The sequence below is a fragment of the Lagopus muta genome, chromosome 7, assembly GCF_023343835.1.
Source record: "Lagopus muta isolate bLagMut1 chromosome 7, bLagMut1 primary, whole genome shotgun sequence".
In the NCBI taxonomy this organism is placed as follows: domain Eukaryota; kingdom Metazoa; phylum Chordata; class Aves; order Galliformes; family Phasianidae; genus Lagopus; species Lagopus muta.
This window is the reverse complement of record NC_064439.1, coordinates 31,002,899-31,027,561: the sequence shown is the minus strand read 5'-3', so window position 1 is coordinate 31,027,561 and position 24,663 is coordinate 31,002,899. Positions and strand designations below refer to the sequence as shown.

Sequence of the window (24,663 nt, the reverse complement as noted above, 5' to 3'; positions counted from 1 at the left end):
TCTCAGCCTATTTCCTTGACAGAACATAAAGCTGAACATCTTTTTGTTGCTGGTGAATTTCTTTCTCTCTCTCTTTTTTTTTTTTTTTTTTTTTTAAATAAAGCAGCTGATAAATCAGGAGGATTAAAGGGAATGGAAAACGATGTCTTCCCAGTTAAACGTAACTCATTATTAATAACCAGGTCTGACTCACAGCACAGGAAATATATTTCTGTGCACGCATGCTATTGTGACACTGCTGAAGCACAAACACTCTGATGTGCGCTGAGCTGCAGCGGGGCCAGGTACCACTGCTCGTGTGTGAAGAAATGTAAAATGTAGTTCTGGCTAAGACAGATAAGGCAGTCAATTTGAGATGAGTTTTTAGCAGTTCTAAAGCAATTCATCTTTTAAAAGCAGATTTACACTAAGGCCATGGTGCACTAATGCAAAGCTTCACATCCCAAGTCAGTCATTTTCTGACATTCCTGACTGCTGATTTGCAGCAAAGAACCAAAGTAGAAGCTAAAATGTTTCAAATACAGATGCATTAAAATGTTTTTGATTGACCTCATTATTTAATTTGGACCTCTTCCTGCTTAGAAAGAGCTGATCGTATCAAGATGTGCCCAAGCCTTTGGACTATTAACCTTGTTTTGTGCCACTGCTGATGGAATAGGTTTTATTATAGGCTGCTTTTCCAGCTGGTTTCACTGGAAACAATACTGCAACAACAATAGTTGTCTTCTACATCGTAGAGTGAATGAATGGATAAATTCTAGAAAATCATCCTTGACAATAATGAACAGTTCGCATCATAAATGCAAAATAACATTGAATGGCAATGCTTTTCTTCCATGTAAGGGAAACCAAATCAAGCATAGGAACAAAAAAAAGGTATTCTTTAAAGGCAGAGAAGCTCAAAAATGGGACCCGGAACATTTTTGAAAGAGAAATACGAAAGATCCCTTAAAAAGTCACTCACCTACTTAACACAGAATTTCCTGCACCTTCATTCTGGCCTGCAAAGAGCTGTTCATGAGGGGAAAACATTGCTTGGATTAAGAAGAGCTCAGCAAACCTACATACAAACTCGAATCAAGATAACATCAGGCTACGTGTTTGTTAGCACACTGTTAATTGATGTAATCAGCGACTCTGAAAGTAGAACCACTATATCTTCCCACGATATTTAATTCTTAGCTTGAGTTTCCTCATTCTTTCTTTGCATTTGGATGAATTATCTCTCCAGAGTAGGACTTTTTTTCACTATAGTTCTACCAATAAGCCCCATTTCTGGAGTCCCTGTTTTTGCCATAATACAGATAAATAAATGACCAATAACACTACTGACAGACAATAAAATACCCTGTTCTGCCTTAGTTGGACAATTTCCGCTCAGGTGCAATTGCTCACATAGGTTACAAATCCACCACAGTGAAGCAGGAGGCTTCTTTAGTTTGCACTGTTGGTGTGTGTCAAATTACTCTGATCATTCATTAATGGGAAACCACTATCAAATGTTGAAGTTAAACAACCAGACCTGACAGAATTCCAAATTCTGTGATAACTCAGGAATTGTGAATCATGGGCTGGAGGGCAGGCACTGGCTTATAACCCTGGGGCTCTCCAAGAAGTATCCCAGGCTGATAAGCTGGCCCCAAGTCATAGATTTTGCAGTTGGTTTTTATATTTTACTGAAATCCACATGGAAACCCGTTTTCCTTTGTCACTGTCCACTTGTTTAGTTCACACATATCTGTTTGGTTCCCAGCTATTGTACAGCTAGCATAAATTTCATTTGATTTTGCGATCCATCTGTTTTAGCAGCACAGACTGACACAAACCACTCATTTTTTGCTAAATCATGTTTCCTGTAAGGGGTAAATTTTTACACTCATGACTGCTGTTTTTCAGAGCTGTATATATATATTTTCAGAGCTGTATAAACAGGGGCAATCCCATGTAAATCCGCCTGCTGTTATTCCTGGACTAATATCGTGCAGCTCTGAAGACACATTTAGATTCTATGACCAAAAGAAATAAGCTGCAAAATTAAGTTTTGGAAAATATTCATTGAAATACCGTGCTGAATATCACCGGAACAGTATCAATGTTCAGCAACTAAGTTCAACTGCTGCAAGTTTGTGAAATAGTTCAGATGAGCAGGGTGGGAACAAGCATATTGTCACCTTTCTCTCTCAGAAAAGAATATTATGAGCCTTAAAGTTAACCAAAATGCTTCTGATTTCACATATTAATGAAAGAAAAGATGTTCTAGGAAATACTTCCAAATGATCTTTTCCTTAACTCTTGAAAAGCCTTTCCAAAAGTAATTAGTTTTAGTAGGGAGTTTTTGGTTGTGTGTTTTTAACTTCGTGTTGTTATATTCTTGTTAAGGGAATGGGTTGTAAAGCACCTGTTCAGAATGGAGCATGGAGCACCCACTTCCTGTAACAGTTTGTTCTGGAAATGTAAACAAGGTGTGTTCCCAGGATGGGCATTACAAAGCCACAGCTGCTCATCTGTGGCATTCTGTTGTTTCTCCATTTTTCTCCATTTTCTGACCTAGGCTTTCCACAAGCTGTCTAAGAAAACATCAAAAGACAAATACAGATGCTATCACAATAAATTCTGTCCCTTTTTTAGAATTTTGCTTCCAAATGTTTGTCCGAGGTCTAATTTGAGGTCAAGATACCCATCAGGGTCACTCCTACCTCAGCTGCCAAAGCAATGCTTCCTCTTTGCACTTCCCCCAGCCTTACATCACCAGCATCACTGGGATTCCCCGTGGTGGTGCAGCCTGTGGTGGTGTTGTCTTTTGCTCCCTAAACCCTGCTTGGGATAGTCTGGGAGAAGGGACAATCCCTGCCCCCCCTGCCTACCCCCAGAATGGGGTTTCCACCTCCTGGATGACAAGCGAGAAGTTCGGCTTGACAGGTGGCACAGAAGACTCTCAGAGCTGAAAGCATTATGATGAACTAGCAATAGGACAAGAAGTAGTGGCCATAAATTGTGCCAAAGGAAATTCAAGTTGGATATTAAGAAAAAATTATTCTCAGAATGAGTGGTGATACGTTGGAACAGGCTGCCTGGGGAGGTGGTGGAGTCACCGTCCTTGGAGTTGTTTGAGAACTACACAGATGTGACACTGAGGGACATGGTGTAGAGCTGTAACAGGCATGGGCTGATGGTTGGACTAGATGATCTTAGTGGTCTTTCCAACCTTAATGATTCTCTGATTCTAGGGATGGAAAGAGAAAACAGAATTTCCTCTCCTAGAGAAGATGCATGGTTTAATGGGATCATCTAGATCTCCGAATGTCTTAAAATAAAATTGGGCATAAGTCAGGGATGTGTATTACAGAGATTGCCAAAGGCAAAGGTGGACTGCCTTTTAAAAGTTTTACACCTATCTATGTGCATTACTCATGATTTCAAATCCTCAATAAATAAACAAAAGGTGAGCCATCACCTTTGATGGTTCTCCCTTTTGCTGTTTTTCTCCTGGCACTTCCTAAGAGTTTGAGATAAATTTCAGCCTTCTAGAAGCATGGCTCTTTTTTCACATGGTTAAAGGGAAACAAAGATGAAAAGGTTAACCATGAAGCCAAAACACAGAAACCAGGAAACCAAGCCAAACAAATCCAGCATTTATCTTCGTTTCACAGCTCATTTTTCTAAGCCTACTCTGCAATTTGGGGAGCTGATCCAGTATTTTCAGTCAATAAAAATGGCTCTGCTTGTCAAAAATGGTATTTGAAGTACATGGGGAAAGTAAGTCCAAAGCACATTGGCCTTCTCTGTGAGGTCTGCCAGGACAGGAAAGTTTTAGAGAGAAAATTGTAGTATTGTGTGGATAGATGCATGACTGCTGTGCCTTGCTTCTGTCTTCTACAGTTCATTAATAATAAGCCTGCCTTTTTTTTTCTTTTTTTCTTTTTTTCTTTTCTGAGTTTTCTAGCTTTTCTACGCAGATGGGTGTTCTTTAAGTTCAAGAAAAATCCAGGTAACTGAGTGGAACTGCTCAGAATACCCAATTAGCATGCACTAATTCTCATCTCACTCTCTCCTTCTCCACTAAGGCATGTTTGCAACAGTAGTGCTAAGCAACATGAGTTTGTTTTATCATCTACAGATTTTATCATTAGCACAGTCATTAATATAAATGTACAGTCACTAGGAATTACCAGGAATTAGAGATAATACGTAGCAGATACTTCACTAATCTTCAATTTTCTTTTTAACAATTATTCAAACCAGCACTGTATGGTGGAATCTCACTCAGTAGGCCCTGGCTTGCAGCTGATAGGCTCCTGTAGTTCCAATAAGTACCAGTAAGACTCCAGCGGCCACTCTGGAGTCCCTCTGAACACTGTCACTGCATTCGTAGCAATGCTTCGTGCTGCCCCTAGATATTTTATCACTGAATCATAGAATCATCTACGTTGGAAAAGACTTTCAGGATTAAGTCCAACCTTAAACCTGATCTGCTGAGTCCCATCACCAAACCATGCCCCTTAGTGCTTGGGACTGTTCTTACCCCTTACAATTTAACTGTGAAACCCATCAGCAAGCTTGTAAATGAGAGCATTGTGGCTGAAAGCAAAATTTATCTACTTAAGTGCCACGTAGATGTTTAATAAAAATGAAAAATATTTTATGCTGTACTGAAGAAAGTGTTCTCAAAATAGGGGGCAAGACCATGGAACGTGGTAACACTTAGCGAATGCAGCATTTCTAGGGATCTGGAACTGATTTGCACTGATGCATCTTTCCTGGAGGTAACAGCCACATGAAAACATTTATACAGCAGGAATGAGATGTAAATGTACTAAATCTTCATGCTGACTCCTTTCCAATTTGGAACTTTTTATGTGCTTTATTATACAATGTCCAGTCCAGGTGTCTGAAGATAAGAATTTGTTCCTGAAGCAGGAATGAAGAACCAACATTTGTGTCACGTTGCATACAACCACACTGCAAGATGAGTTTGTGTGAATTAAAATCATGTGCTGCCATCACATTACTTGAATAAAAACAGTGAGCGTTTCCTAAAAAGTCCTTGTGTCTAAGTAACTCCTCACTGGATTAATGATGAAATTCATCAAAATGAAAACCTAAAGACAGCTCTCCTTGTCCCTGCTCCAGGAACTTTCTCGTGGAAACAAAAATGTGAAAGACTCCACATGAGAGTGGTGCTCAGAGTGCAGGTAGCCAAAGGCATGTGATCTACAAGAGTATTCCTTTGATGAAGCAGCGTGCCGATCAACTCAGGCAGTATGGCTGTAGAATTGCCCTGATTTATGAGTTACTTTAAATCTTGCTTTCTGCTGCTCTGCATATTGCCAAAACAAAGATATTGCATCTGTTTCATGTAAAATTCCTAATTCAAGCTTACACCCAAGCTTCAAACCAGTTTTGAGAAGTGAGAAGAAATAAGCCAGCACTTCATTGCTTATATTAAAACGAATAGCATTTTTGAAATAATATTTGTCAGTGTCAATACTAAGTTTTCAGTATGGTGACTATGAAAAATCGCTCAGGATATTATTTTCCTAAATTATTTGGCAAATAATAAATTATTTTAAACAATTTGGGGTAAATCAAGCAGTTTAGTGCAGTTTGATGCCACCACAAATGGTGTCTTTGCACACCAATTACTGTACTAACCGTGATACTATTGTTGTCCATACCACTTTAGACTGTAGGGAGGTTATAATTCAGTTTTAATAGTTTAAAACAATTCTTTGCTATACCAATGACAACATTGCTTGTTTTCATTTAGTATGTTGTATTTTGGAATGCACAAATAATTTATTTAAATAAAAGTATATACAAATATGATGAAGGAAAAACTCTACAGAGTTTGGTACAATGGCTGCATGCACTGGGAATGATGCTATGATTTGCTTCAGAGGAGTGAAGTATGAATTGAAAACTAGGAAAAATTTGGATGGTGTGCTGCAAATCCCATCACCACATCGAAGGGTCTTCAAACCTGAAACATATTATGAATAGAAACCTATTAAACACATTTTAAAGTCCTTTCTGGGAAATACAGAGTTACAACTACTCAAAAATTTTCATTTTAATAATACCACCAATAAGGAATACATATCCACATTTGCAGCACAAGACTCCCATCAAAACAGATGAACCTTGGATGATCAAAAGTCTTGTATACTATATTGAAATATTTTAAGAGAGCTTTTTAGCTTTTAATCAGGAGTAAACAGTTTCCAAAGAGAATGGTGCCAAACAAAGCCACATCATGCTATCAGCATCTTCAAACAAAACTGAAGTAACCATCCAATATGTTATCATTGTATTGCACTGCTTAGTATCAAACATTTGAAATACATGTTGAAAGCAGTTCTGAGAGCAGGATTTGATCTAGTTATTCTCTGCTTATCCTGGCTACACAGAAAGATATTCGACAAGTTACCACTGAACATGGAGAGAGATACACGGAAATAGATTTGCCATCGTTTCTGCCATCTAAATATTGGGTGGCTAGTCTTACCAAACCATCTAATCTGCTCTACAGTCACTGGAGAGACACCAACACCCTGAGAGGGTAGTTAAGCCTGCACATTTGAGGATGGAGTGGCTCATATGAGAAAGATCCACCTCTCCTGTTGACTACACAAGGAATTCAACAGCTCCTTCACATGAAATACTTGAGTTTCACAGAAGCAGAATGCATACTGTTACTGAGTCATAACTCCACAGGATCCACTAGATCAGAAAAACAACATCTCACTTTTTTGTTATAAGAACTTACTTTTACTCAGGTCAAAGCACCTCCTTTTTTCAATTCTGTAACTTCCTAACTTTTACTTGATTTCTGTAAGAAAATCTTCAAACATTTTTTGGATGCTCTGACATACGATATTTTAGTCAGTGAAAGTGAAGTGCTGAATTCAGCCAGACATGCTGAACACAGTTAAGCTGTTTCTTAATACCTTAGCGTTCAGCTTCATCTAAGATACACGATGTTTTAGAATATCATTAAAGTTTAGAATAATACCAGCCTGCCTTCAATTCATTTAGCTTAGTTTTCTCTAGGAGGAATGCTTATACAGACACACTGTACATCAAACGTGTGTCCAACCTGTGGGGCTCCCCTAGTTTCACTATGAGTTCTCAAACCCCCCGGAAAATTTCCACTAAGTCAGAGAAAGGTACTGATGTCTTGGAGAGAGTAAGCTCCTGATGTGTCATCAAACTCAGGGCTGGATAGAAAGAAGACATGATTATATCTTCACATGGGGGTAAAAGCTGGAATGGGGTGAAGAATCCATACTGTGTTTTATCCTAGAAAACATATCCATAGGAAACTAAACATCATTGTTCCCAGTACTCACATAATTGTCATCAACGAATGACAAACATGTTTTTTTTTCTCAGTTTAAAGTGCTGTTACAGGGGGGTATGAGATAAAAATCTGTTTCTCATCAATTCCTGATCTTAAATGCAGACTTGTTTGTTATTTCGCTCATGAGTCTTTGCTCCCTGGCGTGTTATAAATAGTATTATTGAAACAATAACAACCATAAAATTTTGTTGTAAAGGGGGGAAAATTACAGAGAGTATTAGACTTTGTACTACCCTCTGTGTTGCCTCAAATTCACGGCAGCGGAAATTTCCCATTATGTGAGGATTCTGCCTCCTCATTACAAAACACAAAATAGTCTCAAGCATTTCAATGTACTCCATGCAGTTTTTTACATAAGCATATGCAGATAGAACCATTTCCCAACAGCTGTGGTTAGTCATCAAGCCTTAAGTCAACATTCTTCCTACACATGGATCCGCAAAGCTGATGGACACTCCGCTGACAGCAAAGTTTTGGTCACCTCTTGGTGACATCATCATCCCCAAAGTCCAGTGCTACAGACTATTACAGTTAATTATTTAACTGTTTAATTGAGCTTTTGCACAATGGATGGAAGCGCAGAGCTTGGAGACTCCTGAGATGGGTGCTGCACAAAACATTTATTCCTGCAGCAGTGTTAGCAGCAGGCTTCATGCTTTCAGCAAAGTCCTAAACTGAGCTTATTTGTGATTTTTTGTGACTGAATGTTTTCTTTTACAAGAAAATAAAAATAAAACCCCCTGTATTTACTTTTTCAGCATAGGCAGAGTAAGGGAAAATTTCCACAGCTGCATAAATTGTGGTCACCACTACAGTATCTTACATTGTAATTTCAGTGTCATTACTTAATTATACATTATACATTTGAAATTCCAGTGCTGTTCAAAACACCACTGTTCTTCCAAACCAAGTGCAAGTGGAAATACAAAGGCCTTTTTCCCCCCACTTTATGAAACATTAGGTACAAAACAAGTGTGAAATACTGTATTTTAAAGAACACTCATAGCTATGCATTTGTAAATAAACATATCTGCACATTTATCACTCGTCACACTTCTTTAAAGGGGAAAAATGGCAACTTGTGGAGTAGGAAATAAATAAAAATATGCCATCTTTGGGGATCCAGTGTGTAAGTGAATCATCATCCGGCATCAGTGCACGATTCTGTGCAATACAGTCCAGTAAAGGGCAAGACTTACAGAATGCTTCCCCTCCTTCAGCCAGCAGGTTCTGCCTGCTCTGAAAATCAGGAAACAAGGAGCTTGGACTATACTGTACCTGGGAAAGCATTTCTTGCATTGATAGGATGATTCTAGTTCTTAACAAAGAAGTTGAAAATGTGTGTAAGGATATGTTCATCCAGCTGTTGGTGGCATGTGTTTTCTCCCTGTGCAACATGGTTAATGATAACAAATAGGACTGTTAAATCTAAGTTAGAAATAAAGCCACTATAAAACTTCCTCAAACATACCGGGATCTAGGAATGTTTTCTGTGCTTTCCCTCAACAAGAGGTCTGAGATCAGTGTCTCTGGGCTTGATCTCTTTCCGTACCTAAGAAAAAAGAAAAAAAGGATATTTTTATTTATCTTGATATTTAATAATGAAGATTAAGCAGAGAACTATTAGGCAGAAAAAAAACTAAATACAGCTGATATAAAAACAACTTTGCAGCAAGTATTTTAATTAAATTGATCTACTCATGTTAGAAAATGTTCTTCAGTATTTCTTTTAATATATATTTTTGACAATTGTTACCTGATAATATTGAGCAATTCTATGTTTCTCAATTTGATGGATGTTCCTGAATATTCGAGGACCTTGATCCTTACTGATCTGAGCATGAAGGAGGAAGCAGTGCATGACAAGACCTCTGAGCATGTCATTCTTGCCCACAAACCCAGTTCCATCATCTCATTAATTTTCTCATTCTTTTACATACTGTTGTATCCTTCATTAGAAATCACATGAATGTAGAGTCAAATTTATCTATTATATGAACAGTACACAAAATTCATGCATGCCATTGTGTCTGAAGAACTGGCCGAGATTTTTAAAAGCTAGCTAGTGCATTTGGAGGTGCACTACGTACCAGATTCGGTCATAAAAACTAAGCTGCCCCAAGGCAATAACCACTCCTGAACTGCGTGGCTATGGAAGAGAGAACAGCCATCAGAATCAGAGTTCTTTGGTTGAACAGGATATCGTCTGCTACTTCTGTCTTATACTTACACAATGGCTGTCTATTTGTTTGTTGTTTCTTTTTCTAAAATCAAGGATATTTTACCAACAGTTTGTTCAACAGTTCAATTACAGCAATTCCTCATTCTAGGAAAGAATTTCCTCTCTTCTTCTCAGAAAACAGAAGCAACACCAAACAGCCAGCTTGAGAGACACTTACTCACCATAAGAACTCATTAGATTACCAGTGATAACTGTAACCAAACGCTCCCTAGGTTGGAAGGAATTAAGATCGTGGTTTGTAACTTGTGTATGTAATTAGTCTGAATCACAAAGTACATTAACAGATAATAGCTTTGTGAACATCACTTGAGTGAAATTCTAGCTCCAGAGAAGTCAAAGGTGCCATCAAAGACTTACATTTTATCCCTTGCTGTCAAGATAGTTCTCCAATGGCTTAATTAATTTTGGGGAGGAGGGCAAGTTTCATCAATTGATGTCTTATTTTCCTGAAAACTGGACACATTTCTCACTTTATCATTTTATTTCTCTTTGTATTACTGCCTCACCTTAATCATTTTAGACCATCATATTTGGTCCAGAAAGACAAAGTATCAAATTCAGATTTTTAAAACAAATTTCTCAACCTATACTGACTGAAAGGTTAAATGCTATTACAGTAATGCAATCAAGCGTGATGCTGAATAAAAAGCCATGCACTCTATCACCATAAAGGGATTTCTTTCCTGTTCCCTACTCCAATTAATAAGGATATGACCATGGCTTCAACTGAGGGGTAATGTAATTTGCCATTGTTTTTTAAGAAATTTATTTAACAAATCCAACAGCTTGCTCCAGCAGCTCACTTTTGGGCAAAAAGTCTCACTAACCTCTTGTAAAGTTTTCTCTGAGCAATAGGTAGCAACCTTCAGTAATCACAGATTTGCTCAAACAGTGAAGAAGACTCTTGGAGACACAGACATTATATGAGTCCCTCCAGCATGGCAAGACCAGAGCTGCTACCTATACAGGACAGCCCCACCTTGTCCTGAAACAGCAAAGCTGCACAGCAGGTGTTCCTTGGATGCACCAACTGGTGTGACCAAGGAGCAGCTGTTCTTCCTACTTCAGGTGCCAAAGCTTCCAGTCTACCCCATAATTTTGCTGCTGGGAAACAACCATGGTACAGCCGTAATGCAAAGAGGTCATGAGCAGTTGTGAAAGCAAGGCCTCAGTGCAGATGTTCTCTCTTCTTTCAGCTGCTTCGTGCTTGCTCTGTATCTTTGATGCACAGCTCTGAGACAACACAAACGCAGACATCCATGCCTTTTCTTGGTGTTTGCAAAAAAACATGAAAGGAAGAGGGCCTGTTGGTTACAGTGTGCGCATGTAGCACCAAGCAGCAGGAGAAAAGATTCAAAGAAAGCAGGGCTCTGAAAAAAGCTCTCAAACAATGCAGCACAGGGGCACGATGCAAGGACATGGGACATTTTGGAGGACAGCAGTGGGATTAATGCAAAGACACGTGGACGTCTGCAGTGCAGGAGTCTGCAGCTGTGCTGGTCATCTTAGGTTCTCTTCATCATCAGTGAAGATCTGGAACCTTGTGAACAATGGATTTCATCGGAAATGAGGAGTCTGAAGCAGGCCACGAGTGCAACAGGCATCTATTTCCCTCAGATCACCTCACAGGGGTACAAAGCTATGTATGCTATGACTAAAGCCAAATGAGATGGGATGTGAAGGAGAGGAACCCTAAAGGAGAGAGGGAGCAAAGCAGCCATGCAGACAAGGGCAAAAGTCAAGAAGAGAAGGAGGGATTGGAAGAAGCTTCACAGAAGCAGGGGTGAAGATCCCGTGGATCTTGGTCACTCACAGAGAATGACACTCAAATGCCAGAAGCAGAAGGCTAAGCCAGAAGGTTGTCCATGACACATAAACGTCAAACAAGAGTAGACAGATAAACTGAAGAGACAAAGAAGCACTGATCACAATCCTTGCTGCCCATCCCGCAGCAAGCAGCCTGTGGACCTGGCCCAGCCCCAGCGGCCTGCTCACATGGGGTGAGCCTGGGCCCTGCCACCTCCCCACAGCAGGGCTGGCTGAACAAGCACCCAGGGCAGAGCCAAACACTGCAGCAAGAGACAGCTCTGCGCACCTCTGCTCTAACAGACCAAGTGATGCACATGTTTACATCAGAATGCTTCTAAAGACAGCAGTTCATTTTGCAAGTGACTGTCACTGCTGAAGCAGGACCTCTGTCACCTTACTTCTCTGCTGCTAATTCACCACAGAACAGAAAGAGCACAGTTCTGGTTGTTGGTTTGTTTCCAAGCTTTCTAGACAGCTTTAAAATCAAGTTGTTGTTGTGACTTTATCTGTCGGTTTTCTTTTAAATCCAGGTCAATCCTGGATTGATGGAACCTGAATGAGAAAACTGAAATTCTGAATTGTTTTGTCTGTCGCCAACAATAACTATTCCGTTCATTTCAGAGCCTAAATACAAGTGAAAGCCGTCTCAGTCTTTGAGCTGTGTACTTGCAGCCAAGTCATAAGCAAAGAAAGCCAGGCAAAGTTAAAGAAGCACTTGATCTAGTGGTTGGCAGCCCTGCTCATGGCAAGAGGTTGGAGCTAGATCTTTTACGTCCCCTCTGACCTAAGTCATAGTATGATTCTATGCTTCTACATTTCTATACTGGAGGATGAATATAAAAGGAGGGGGCTGTTCAGCCTTGTACCTTTTAAATCAGAAACAGAATCAAAAAAAGGTGGAGACATGAAACCAGCCTGGAGATCCCAGTGCATGCAAGAGAAAGGGGCAGCAGCAGGAACAGATTATTTTAGCAGTCATCTGACAAAAAGTTACAAGAGCACAGAGCAACGCACAGAAACACACTGCACACACAAACAGCTGTGAATATTGCTTTAAAAGTCCAGGACTGAAGAACCATAATGTTATCAGCCTCCTCATCTCTGTTATGGTATTAGCGCACAGACAGGCAATGTCATGGGTTTGCTGGGAAAGCTCTCAGCTACACCATAACCTCCCCTCTGATTTAACTCTTCAGACTTCTATAGGGACAAATGCAAGCCTTATTATAGATCTCTCATCTGGTTTTGATATTAAACAAATATCAAAGGTCTTGTGTCATGCACAGTTTAGGGACCTCAGGGAATGATTCTATTAATCAGTCTGAACTGGACAGATGTTCCAAAGAACATAATTTTATAGCACAATGTTAACTTTTCTCAGCCTGAGCCTTCAGCACCCTTTAAGCAGCACAGTGACCGTCAGAACACCAGCATGGGGCAAGGCAGCTTTAGGTCACACTCTTCTCTTTCAGCTTGGGCTCAAGTTCTCATTTATAGTCTTGAGAGTTTTTGTCAGACTACTGGCGTTTGGGGCATTCACTGCTCTATTAAGTAGCTGACAAAGTGCTTCAACTCCTACAACTTCTCAGCACACAGCACTTTTTCCCAGTGAAACCTTCACTAGTCAGTGGCAGCGACAGAAGAGTGAAACAGCTCCTGCTGCCCTGCCTCATCCTCCCCAGGATTAGTTACATTTTCTCTCGATTTTGAGGGGGACTCTCCCCATGTCCACTGCCCCGTGGCCACACTCCTGCCCACCAGCCCGTGTGTGCCAGGTGCCAGAAAGGGCTGAAGGAGAGGATGCAGCATCGAGGCAGGTGGAAATCCACCTCCGCACCCAAGGAGCGCGGGCACCACATCCTAACCCCCGCCGGGTTTTCCTGAAGGAACTCAGGTGAGACCTCCAGCCGCGAGGGGCATCTCACTCCCCTCCCTCCCGCCTCGCCCCAGGAGAAGGGCAGCCCAGCGAGCGGGGAGGGGGACGCTGCCGGGCCCGCCGCCTACCTCTGCCTGGTGATGAGGTTGATGTAGTGCCTCAGAGCCGAGTAGTATCTGGCCATGTCCTCTGCGGGAGCGTCCTCGCCGGGGCTGTCCGGTTTGGAGGGGTACGCTTCTGCCAGCGTCCCCAGGCAGACCAGCAGCGACAGGGCGAAAGTCAGCACCGACACCCACAGCCTCATGGTGCCCTGCATCTGGACGGCGAGCGGGGGAGAGCGGCCGTCAGCGCCCGCCTCGACGGCAGAGCAGCGCGGCCGACCCGCGGCGCGCAGCCCCGCGACCCCCGTGCCCGCGCCCACCCCGTCGCGGTACTCACGGCGGCGGTTGCAGCGGAGCGGCTCTGGGCGAGGCTTGGCTCTTCTTGCCCGTGGGTCGGGGCTCCCGAGTGTGGGACTCCGCGCCTCGCCGGGGTGTTTTAAGGCTTCCCCGGCAGGCAGGAGGGGCCTTGGGCGATCACGCCTCGTCAGTCCCGGCCCCCCCTGCCAAACCTCCGCCTGCGCCCTGCCCCGGGAGGGGCACCGGGCGGGGCCGGGCGCCGCCGCCGTCCCCCGCATCACGAGCACCGGCAGGGGAGCAAATCCCGCTCCGGGGTACCCTCCGGCCCCGGGGGTCCCCGATGTGGCTGTCCGAGAGCGGCAGGGAAGGGGGAACCGGGGCGGGAGGAAGCGTACCCCGCCCCTGTGGCATCGGGGGGATCCCAGCCTGGGTCTGCTTAGCGGGATGCTGCCCGACCCAGTGCCAAGGAAGCGTGGAAGAAGGTTTTAAGGTTTGCGGCATCCAGAAATGCCAAATCAGTGCCCCAGGCTCAGTCGTTGCCCCCACTAAATAAATACACCTCGAGGGTTACCTACCCAGGGAACTGGCAGCAATGAAACTGTCACTGTGCACTCACTGCCGGGATGGCCCTGCATACCCATGGCTGCCTTCTGATATACCATCCTAAATCTTATTGTTATTGTTATGTTTCTGTGCCTGAACAACACACCACTGCAAACAGCCCACCAGTGTCATGGGATCCTGCTCTGACCCGCGGTGGTTGCCCCCTGCTGAACGGCACATGACAGCTTCTCACAGGATGAAGCTGACGGACCCATCTGTCCAAGGTGCCTGATTTCGGGGTCTCTTTAAACTTGCCCAGTCCTTGAGTCCTTAAAGAGAAATGGGCACCTTACAGCGAGCTAACCCCTCACACAGTGGAGCTCTGAGACAAGGCAGAGTTTGAGAAACGTTTGGTCAGTGCTCTCAGAAATATGGTTTGAGTTTAGGGTGGTGCTGTGTGGAGCCAGGAGTTGGATTCAGCAATCCTAGTGAGTCCCTTCCAGCTGGGGGTACTCTATTGTTTTGTGATTCTAAGCAGGGTGGGCATCCTCAGCAACATGTCCTTCTGCACTGACAGCAGCAGAGTGCTGACGATGCGTTGGGTGAAGCCAACTCAGACAAAGTTTCTGAATTCGTTGAGCAGTTTGGTGGAGTTAGCAACTACTCATACATATTAGTAAAATTGAATTAATTCTTTAGAAACAGGTAATTTGATTAGTGTCTTGATGACCAATGACTAATTCCAGTTAGAATGACAAATCATGACTCTAAACAGATCTTATTTTTGCTGTAATTTGAAGGTAAAATAACAACCGCACAAGTAAGGATATCAGACATACTGACAGAAAGCTTTAAGACATCTTCTAAAATTGTATTATGCATATACTACATCATAGGTATTCATTGCTATAGTTATTAATATATGTAGTTACTGCTTTAATGCTCACAGAACATATTTTGAAAAACAATAATCAGGCAAGAGTAAAGCTGGAAATCATTTCCATCACTCTACATTGCCCCCAAAACCCTTATCAAGTAAATGACTCCTGCAGCATGCGAGGAAACTCACTGGTCTGTGTCCATCTCAAGCCATGGATGCAAAGAAAATTCCAAAGCTCTTAATGTCAAAATGTTTTGAACTCTTCGTGACTCAGTAGTGCTTTGGCCACAAGCATTACAGCAAGACTGCAGCTCTCTTTTATCAAATGCTGCCTGAAGAATTTTAATTCATGGGAGGAACTTTCCATGGCATAGCCTGAGACTCCAGCTTCTGAGTGCAGCACAGCCGAGGACAGGGTGACACCGTGCCCCACCATGTGGCCTTGCTGCACCCCATGCACTCTGTTCCCCCAGCAGACACTGCTGCAGCACCACTGAAGAACACTGAAGGTGTTCATGTTGACTCAACACAAAATCATAGAATCATTAAGGCTGGAAAAGACCACTAAGGTCATCTAGTCCAACCACCAACCCATCCCCACCATGCCCAATGACCATGTCCCTCATTGCCACATCTGTACTGTTCTCAAACACCTCCAGGGACAGTGACTCCATCACCTCCCTGGGCAACCACTGCATCACCACACTGTCACAGAAGAATATTTTCCAGATATCCAACGTGAACCTCTTCTGGTGCAAATTGAGGCCATTACACCTCATCCTATCACTTAAATACCTGGAATAAGAGGCCAACCCCCACCTTGCCACAACCTCCTTTCAAGCAGTTGAAGAGATATTAGGTCTTCACTGAACAATCCCAGCTCCCTCATCCTCTCTCCATAAGAATTGTGCTCCAGACACTTCACAGCTTCATTGCCCTTCTCTGAACACGGTCCAGAGCTGGAACTGAACACAGTACTCGAGGTGCAGCCTCACCATTGCTGAGTACAGAGGGAGGATCTCCCCCTGCTCCTGCTGGCTACACTGTTTCTGACACAAGACAGGATGCCATTGGCCTTCTTGGCCACCTGGGCACGCTGCTGGCTCATGTTCAGTTGTATGTCCACTATCACCCCCAGATCCTTTTCCTCTATAGCTTTCCAGCCTCTCTGCCCCAAACCTGTAGCATTGCATGGCATTGTCGTGACCAAAGTGCAGGATCTGGCACTTGATCAGAAGGAGTCTGATCCCTGTGATGCTGCAAATGTGAACAACTGTGCTTTACTTCTATCACTTTACCAAACCCAAATCTTGCACCCATCTGGTTTGTCAGCTCTGAGGGGTGCAGGGGACCAGCAGGGACAGCACTGCAGCCCAGCACAGCAGGAAGACATGCCATCACCACAGTACTCCGCTCCAGCCTGGCTCTGCCACAACCACCTCCCGTGCCCTCAGCTCTGGACGTGACTTTCTCACCTTTAAACCATTTCACAAGCGTCTCCCAGTCACGCCTGTGTGGGGTGCCAAACCATACCACTTACTGCATAACTTCAGGATATTAATTCTTGTACAGTTCCAGCATTCAATTTAGGAAATCCCAAGTGATTAACCCAACATTTTAAACCAAATGATTTAGGAGGAAATTGTTCCACTGTTAACTCCTGCCGCTGCTCTCAGCATTCCCACACAGGCTGTAGCCTGGAAAGACGCTCTGTCCTCCACAGTGCCGATTTCTGCAGCAGTGCTGAAGCACTGCACGCTGTCAGAGGTGTGCATACACCCTATGCTGTCTTTCAGGATTAACAAGACACTTGAGAGATTTCTTGAGGATGGAAACTTTTGCGTTTGAATAGAGAGCAATGGAGGGTACATCACTGTGGGGAAAAAGTGAGAAGGAAGATAACAATCAGATGTTATCTGTGTTTTAGTGACATGGTATGTAAAGATTCAAGCTGATTAGCCTGCAAATATCAGACAACACCATGAACGTGAAGATGTCCAACACATCTTTCCACAAGCAGCATAAAGGTGTAATAAAATCACGTCATTTATTAATGGCAATATATATGATTGCATTAAAGCGTGTTCTTTGCCACAATTAAAACTAAATGTAGTATTATTAAATTTAGAAACAATGTTAATTATAGCATGCTTTTTGTGGTATTCACTGAATTAAAGCTTTATCATTATTATCATTATTATTATTATAAATACACACTATTACATTTGGATTAGCTGATCTTAGTGATCTTTTCCAACCTTAATGATTCTATGATTGTATGATCAGTGATCTTGAATTACCATTCTGTAACAGCCCACTAATAGTCCTTGTTTAAAATACAAGAACAAGGCATCTGCAAGTACAAAGAAAGCATTAAAAACTGGAGCCCCCAGGAAGATAGATGAGCTACCAGGGATCTGGAAATGGCAGATTCTATCATGTGATGTTGCCTGCACTCTTGCAATTAAAATGTCTCACTAAAGGTCTCTGTAGCTGAGCAAATTGTCCAGAAATGCTTAATCTTTGGGACTGGAAGTTCAGTCAGATAAGCACTGTATAATTATTCAGTAGTCACATGAATTTATCTAAACCTATTTGGACAGAAAATTGACCTGCTGATTTACCAAATCTCTCTCGCGCACTTTACAGTATTGCACATTTCAGTCTGCTTAGAAACACTTTCAGAATAGCTTCTCACTGTACTTTGATGCATCACACCAATATACATTGCCAGACTTTTACGGGCTCCTTTCAGTGCTCTTATTCAGCTGTGCATAGCAGTAAGAGTTGAACAGAACATCTTGTAATCCCAGAGCAATGACCCCTCCTGGCAATTTGGTAATAGCACTGTTTTCAAGAAGTGTATTTGTGAATCCAGTAAATGTTAAGAAGGTTCATTATGTTCCACCAAAATTATGGTTCTGGCTAAAAACAAACTGCATGAAAACAGAAGACAAAGGAAAATCCAGCGATAAAACCAAAAGCCCATCTGTCCTCTCTTCAGTAGCACCTAGAATGGGTTTCTAAAGCTTTCATTCAGAACAGGAAAAGCACGCTACTCTGTTTGCTCAGTCTACTTTCCCAACTTCTAGCAAACTGTGCTCCAAGGACATTTAAGAGGGATGGCCAGCAGGGCAAGGCAGGTTATCATCCCCCTCTGCTCTGCCCCTGTGAGACCTCATCTGCAGTACTGTGTCCAGGCCTGAAGCCCCCAGCACAAGAAGGACATGGAGCTGCTGGAGCAGATCCAGAAGAGGACTCCAAAGATGACCAGAAGGCTGGAGCACCTCTTTGAAGAAAAGTTGAGGGAGCTGGGCTTGTTCAGCCTGGAAAAGAGGCTGTGGAAAGACCTCACTGCAACCTTGAAGTGAGCTTATAGGCAGGAGGGAAATTAACTTTTTATACGGGTAGAGAGTGACAGGACAAGGGGGAATGGCTTTTAGCTAAGAGGAGAAATTCAGGCTAGACATCAGGGGGAAATTCTTCACTGAGAGAGTGGTGCGGTCCTGGCACCAGCTGCCCATAGAAGCTGTGGGTGCCCCATCCCTCCAGGCATTCAAAGCCAGGTTCAAGGCCATGGGCAGCCTGATTTGGTGGGCGGCAGCCCTGCCCACGGCAGGGGGTTGAAACTGGATGATCTTTAAGGTTCCTTTCAACCCAAGGCATTCTACAGTTCTATGATTCTTGACTCTGTAACTTCGCAACTTAGCAGCCCTCCTTGGCATGGACCACTTCTGGCAATGCATGAACAGCTCCCATACAACCACTTGACTGTAAGCCGCAGAACTAAGATGGAATAAATTGTTATTTAAGTCTATGTTGTTCAGGTTGAAGGCCCTGCAAAAATTTGACTCACAGTCATTGCAGCATATGGCTAGAAATCAGAAAAACAAAGCCTGGTTTCAGTGGAATCTTAACATGAAAGCTGTTGGGTGTTGGTTTTTTTTCTGAAAACACAGCCAGAGATACTTCTGAAATGCCACAACAAGGTCAGAGGGCCATCAGCAATTGTCCCGGGGACATATGGTAAAAAGCTCTGTTTTGGCATGAAAGCAATGATACTCAAATAAGCAGCAGAACTATAAGCAATACTTGCAACTATAATGACATTTGTTTTGCAGCACCTTCTTTTCTTTCGTACTCCCTCAGGACAAAAGAACTACAAAGAGAAAGTACTGGGATGGAGATCAGAATGCAACCTCTGGGAACGTGTCTACTGCTGAGACCAAAGTCAGGAAGGAACAGCTTACGAGAAGGTAGTGGTATAAAGCAAATGAATCAAAACAGTGTTTATATCAGAAACAGAAATTTATCCTCACTGAAAGAAAGTGATTTTTTGTTCATGTAAGATGAGGAAGTTGGCAAAGCTGTCATGACTTAAAGACAACCAGAATTACTAGAAATAACCATTCTCTGCCTCAGAGTATGTCTTGACTTCAATCCTGTTAAGGAGGGAAATTGGAGAAAAAGTGAGAGCAGCCCAAACAGACTGCATTGTGAGATTGTGCTGAGATGACTCTGCCTAAAAAGGCAAATGGCAAAAACTTGCCTGAAACACAAGAGATAGCAGAGGTTGATGGGATTGTGCCAAGGACTGAAGAAATCCAATCATGCTCACACAGAGAACAGTCACACAACTTACCTGCAGGGAATAAATCACAGAGGCAGATATACAAAAGACATCTGCAAAGGCTTCTGAAAAACACTCCTCTGTGCGTTCATTTATAGAGCATTACCACTTACTGGTATGTGCACAGCAATGAATTCATGTACATTCAAGGCACTGGAGCTGAAAAACTTTATGCTTAAAATGTGGATATTATACAGAGCAAAATAAATAAATAAATCTCCCAGCAGATTAACAGCCCAAGCACAGTCAGTCACTCTTGCTTCCTGTCCTGAAACAGTGACACGGCTGAGAGTAAACTTTATCCCGGGTGGTTCCAGAATTTTGTATGTTGGATGCTTCATCACCCATCAAGGCATGTAGCGCAGGAAACCTCTGGTGCTAAAGCTACAGCACTTTCAAAAGGGGATCCAAACGTGGAGGAGGGGTGATATATCGATGACCTCAATGGTAATATATGATGGGATTTACTAGCTTTGACTATCTAAAAAGTAGGCTCCTGATTTAAGTGGCCCAGACTCACCCTGTGGTCAAACCAAGAAAAAGGCAAGTGGCTGCAGAGTATTTCACCTAAGGTAAATATCTCCACAACTAAGACTCCATTGGGAGATGCTCCTCTCTCCCTGTCCTCTTCAAACACAGAGATCATAGGCTACCCAGCTGAGCGCAGTCAATGAAACCAATAACAAAACACACACTGATGGCAGGGAATCCTCAGCCATCACAAGGGCTTAGATTCCACAGGGGACCACCACAGCTGTCTGCATTAGAGATCCTTCTTCACTGACGTCATGATATCCACATTTGAAAAGACAGGCATGGGGTTTAGGAACGGGTCATATATTTAGGACAGCACCATGAAGAATGGGATAGTCTCACAAGGCACGGACACATGAATGTCTTGACACCCTCCTAAAAAGGTGTCCAAATAGTCTTAGGGGTGCTCTGGCCTTGAACACTTTATTTGTATCTTACTAACAGATTTTAATTCATGTCTAGTAGATGAGCTCTATCAGATAAATTCCATGTGCAACCATTAATTCAGCTGACATCAGGAAAAAGAGATTGCTTATCTATTATTCTGTGTTTGTGTTTTTGGTTTTTTTTCTTCCTAACTGGTACAGTGTAGAGTATAAGAGCATGGCAACTGCAATGGTAAATGCAGGTTTATTTTGGATATGAAAAGCACAAGAATATGAGTAACAAATTCTATCTTAGAAATATAGTTTTTTTAAAAGTTCTCATAGAATTAGAATCAATTATTTCTTATTTTAATTCTTATTGTTCACTTCTAATCCACTCACACTCATTTCTGTCACGCACTACAGCCCCAGAAGGTCCATCAGAACACATCTTCAAAAAACATGACTGAAAATGGATTCTGCCTGATGTAAGCACACACATATGCTTTTTTCCTTTGCTTGCAGTTTGACAATATGTGGTTATTTACCAACATCATACTTTATTTTACAAAAATTAGCAGTGAAATTCTTTATGCAAGTACAAGCAATTGGACAAGAGCTGATATGGTGGCCCTCAACCTGCCATTGTGCTGTTGGTAATTTCACCCTTTAATCGTCGTCTGCTGAGAGACTGCACGGGTAAATACGGAGTTATCCACTTTGTAATCTGTAACTGAGGTTACGATCTTGCGGAAATGCCTTTTTTGTACACTCTCCCTTGAGAAAAGGAACAGACTTAAACACTTTTGGTTCCCTTTTTGCATTATTCCAACCTCCACTCAAAGCAGGAAAATACAAAAGGATTTGCTGGAGCTATAGCACTGGAATGGGAGCCAAAGTCTGGGAAGTATCAGCGTGGGCAGGTTGGAAGGATTGGCTGCAAGCTGGAAGCCAAATGTGGCATGCAGCCAGCCATGCCATATGTACAAGGGCAGGGCTCTGCTGATGTCTGAGGGACGGCCTGCAGGAAGACACCAGGCTGGGGGAAATCTTGCTCGGATTCTCAGGAGCTTCAAGCAATAGTTTCACAGAGGTGTATGTTAATAAAGCTTTTGGCCTTTGCTCTGCAAACTGCAGCTGGCAAAGCACTGATTTGCTATGCAGCGTGTCCATTCTTTGAAAGAAAGGCAACTAGGATACTCAAATATCTCATTTTTCTTTCTGAGGTACACATCCCTACAGTATTTGCAACCATATAAAGTGTGCATGTCACTGAAATTATCTGTACATCTGTTTCTGGCCTTATAAATACAAAGCCTTATAAAGGACTTGCCAAACCTGTGATCATTTGCACACCACAGTATGTTCAAATGGAACCAATAAAACATTGTTCCCAGGAAGCAAAATCTCAGCTGTGCAGTGTAATACCCTAAAATTTATTTGTTTCATAGCAGTCAAAACTTCTGCAGTTATAAGAACCGACATGATCGCTAAATACACTGACAGAGATATTCTGGTATTTGCTTGGATAACTTCTGTGGTTTTCTTCTGCTTTTAATTGTCCAAAGTATAGTAGTGGTTTCCCGTTCTTCAGAAGTTGCCAGATTTTTTTTTATTTTTATTTTTTTGCCAACTAGAAGAAAATCACAATCCAAAGATCTATTATTTGAAGGTGCTAGATCAAACTAGTCCCTACTGTAACCTCCTCAGTCTCAGAGGTGCTTTTCCATTGTGACAGATCTACTGCCATGATGAATTAGCACATCTGCTTTTAATATACTGGCCTTACAGCACAAAGTTAATACGTCATTACTTTTGCATTGTCATGATGATAACATTATTGAATTTATATTCTCATATCTTTGATATATATATATATTTTTTCTTTTTTTTTAGTACAGGTGACAGCAAGACATCGACAGAAGTGAAACAAAATCACCCCAATTCCAAACAGATAAATGGAAATACACAGGAAAACCTTTGCTTATCTTGAGGTTTTACCTGCATTACCTTCTGGAAAAGACTATACTAATTCATCTGCCACTCAGGCTATGTAATTATTAATGGAAATAGTTCTAAATACGATGTCACAGAACATGATAGACTTCTTAATTACAGTGTGGCTACCTGATCACCTCATATCAGGGACAGGACTCTTATCAGCTATGTTTCAAAAACAGTTTCAGATATATTTTCAGGTGCAACCTAAATACTACTGTTTACTGTGTTTGAAACCAGTGCTTTCAGCATGCTTCTGCTGTCAGAGGATCTTAACATTCAGTAATGAGAAGAATACTAGAAGTGTGGTACAAGAAATTCACAAAAGGGGGTCTCTTGGAGCCTGATTGTCCAGTTCTGTGTATTTTACAAAAATCAGAATTGGTCCCTGCCCTTCTAGGAAGTTCAAATAAAAGTTAGCCAAGCCCAGTAAATTACTGAAGAGGATCCATGCAAAAAAAGGGTGTTCTCAATTACCGTGTAGCATCATCATCTGACAAGGGAGCTTTTTAGTCCTGTGCAGCTTTTAGGGATGAATTATTCCCATGATGGACTCTCAAAGTCTCACTGATCAGTAGCTTTGAATGCTGATGTGATACTGCAGTGCTAATACAGGTCAGACTCACTCTGTGTGTATTTCACTGAAACCATATTTTTTGCTGACTTATTTGATCTCTGGGCTGCCCATTAGTGAAGTATCCAATAAACAGCAGTGAATTCAGCTCCGCCATGCCTTGTGAAGTGGGAAAAGGCTGGCCTTGCATTTGGCAGATGAGTGACTAAAGCCAAGGGAGCCAAGGGAGATGGAGAACGTTTCCAAACAGAGCTCTGGTAAAAAAGGAAAGAGAAGCACCAACTCTGAGAATTTTAATTAGTGAGAGAATTAAAAGTAGAGACCCTAATGAAGTCAATGGACTGTGCCTTCTGAAGAAAAAATTTGCAGTGTCTTCCATATGAGTTCAGAGGTGTCTCCTGCTATACTGTGTTTCCCGTGGACCAGAACGTGCACACTGCTGAGGTTGTCCCTGCATGGGCCAGTGGTCCCACAGAAACCCACAGTCAAGAGGTGACTGAGAACCCCGGCACACCTGGGTGCCACAGAGCAGCTACCTGTTCCCAAAGCAAACTGCCCTGGGCTGGAATGCAGTAGAAGTGCAGTCCCTTTGGCTGGGACTGATTTACTGCAAGCTAGTAGGTGATATCACAGGACCAAAACCTTTCATTTCTTGTCAAGGAAAGCAGGATGTGCATTCCTGGGAAGGAGGAAGTTCTTCTGACACGTGTGAAGAGTCCTTTATCCTGACCTTTGCTCCAGGGATGGTTTATGGTATATACATAACAAAAGTATATATGCTCCTTGTGTTCTAAAGGTGCACTGTAAGCAAGAGCCAGGACACAAGACTGTCCATCTCTCTACAGAGAATACCTCTCTTACTGGGCTGAGGAGTCAGATTCACCAATTTTCTGCCTGGAGCAGTATCCAGATCTAGAAATTTGGTCATCATATTAAATATCAACATGAATATTTTCAGCATATTCCCACCATGCAAAGTTTTCTGGACTCAGAAAAAGTTTAATCACTTCAACAACCAAATTGCAATTGCTCCAACCTGTAAAGGAGCATGAATGGCCCTAAAAATTGTGCTCCTATCAAAATGGAGCCACCAAGTGACTTTGAGCACTTTCAGCTGCACTACTAAAGAATCACAATCCAGATCGCACATGATGACTTATCCCACCTAACCCCATTTGCCACCTCAGTTCCAGTTTACGTGGCACTGAGGCACAAAGACTTTTTTTTTTCGGTCTGCTAATTTAAACTTCCTCCTGAGATCAGCTTAGTCACCAGGCTCACACTGTGCTGCATGTCTCTGCAAGCATGAGCACTGAGCAGACTAAATCTAGGCTAAGAGCATCTCCAGTGAGGAGCCACCTCACCCTTCTAGATCAGAATATCATTCTGCCATTCCCCTGCAATTTCAGGTTTCTGGGTGACCTGATTTCCATTCTGGCAGGCTAGTGTAGGAG

At 42.4% G+C, this 24,663-nt stretch overlaps 1 protein-coding gene across 1 annotated transcript; it reads right to left on the bottom strand.

Annotated features, from left to right (window-relative positions):
- Positions 1 to 5,324: 5,324 nt before the first annotated feature.
- NPY (neuropeptide Y) lies at positions 5,325 to 24,346 on the bottom strand. The gene is made up of 4 exons (XM_048951776.1): positions 13,726 to 24,346; positions 13,416 to 13,603; positions 8,832 to 8,912; positions 5,325 to 5,980 (listed from the first exon to the last, which is right to left on the bottom strand). The coding sequence occupies exons 2-4, from the start codon at positions 13,601 to 13,603 to the stop codon at positions 5,956 to 5,958; spliced, it is 294 nt and encodes a 97-aa protein (XP_048807733.1). The 5' UTR covers positions 13,726 to 24,346; the 3' UTR covers positions 5,325 to 5,955.
- Between the last annotated feature and the right edge of the window lie 317 nt (positions 24,347 to 24,663).

Bases quoted from the DNA above. Each gene is read 5' to 3' on its own strand.
- NPY (XM_048951776.1), bottom strand. From the start codon at position 13,603: ATGCAGGGCACCATGAGGCTGTGGGTGTCGGTGCTGACTTTCGCCCTG. The intron at 8,913-13,415 runs GTAGGCGGCGGG...CTTTTTTCTTAG, and splicing joins AACCTCATCACCAGGCAGAG to GTACGGAAAGAGATCAAGCC. The intron at 5,981-8,831 runs GTATGTTTGAGG...AATATGTTTCAG, and splicing joins GAAAACATTCCTAGATCCCG to GTTTGAAGACCCTTCGATGT.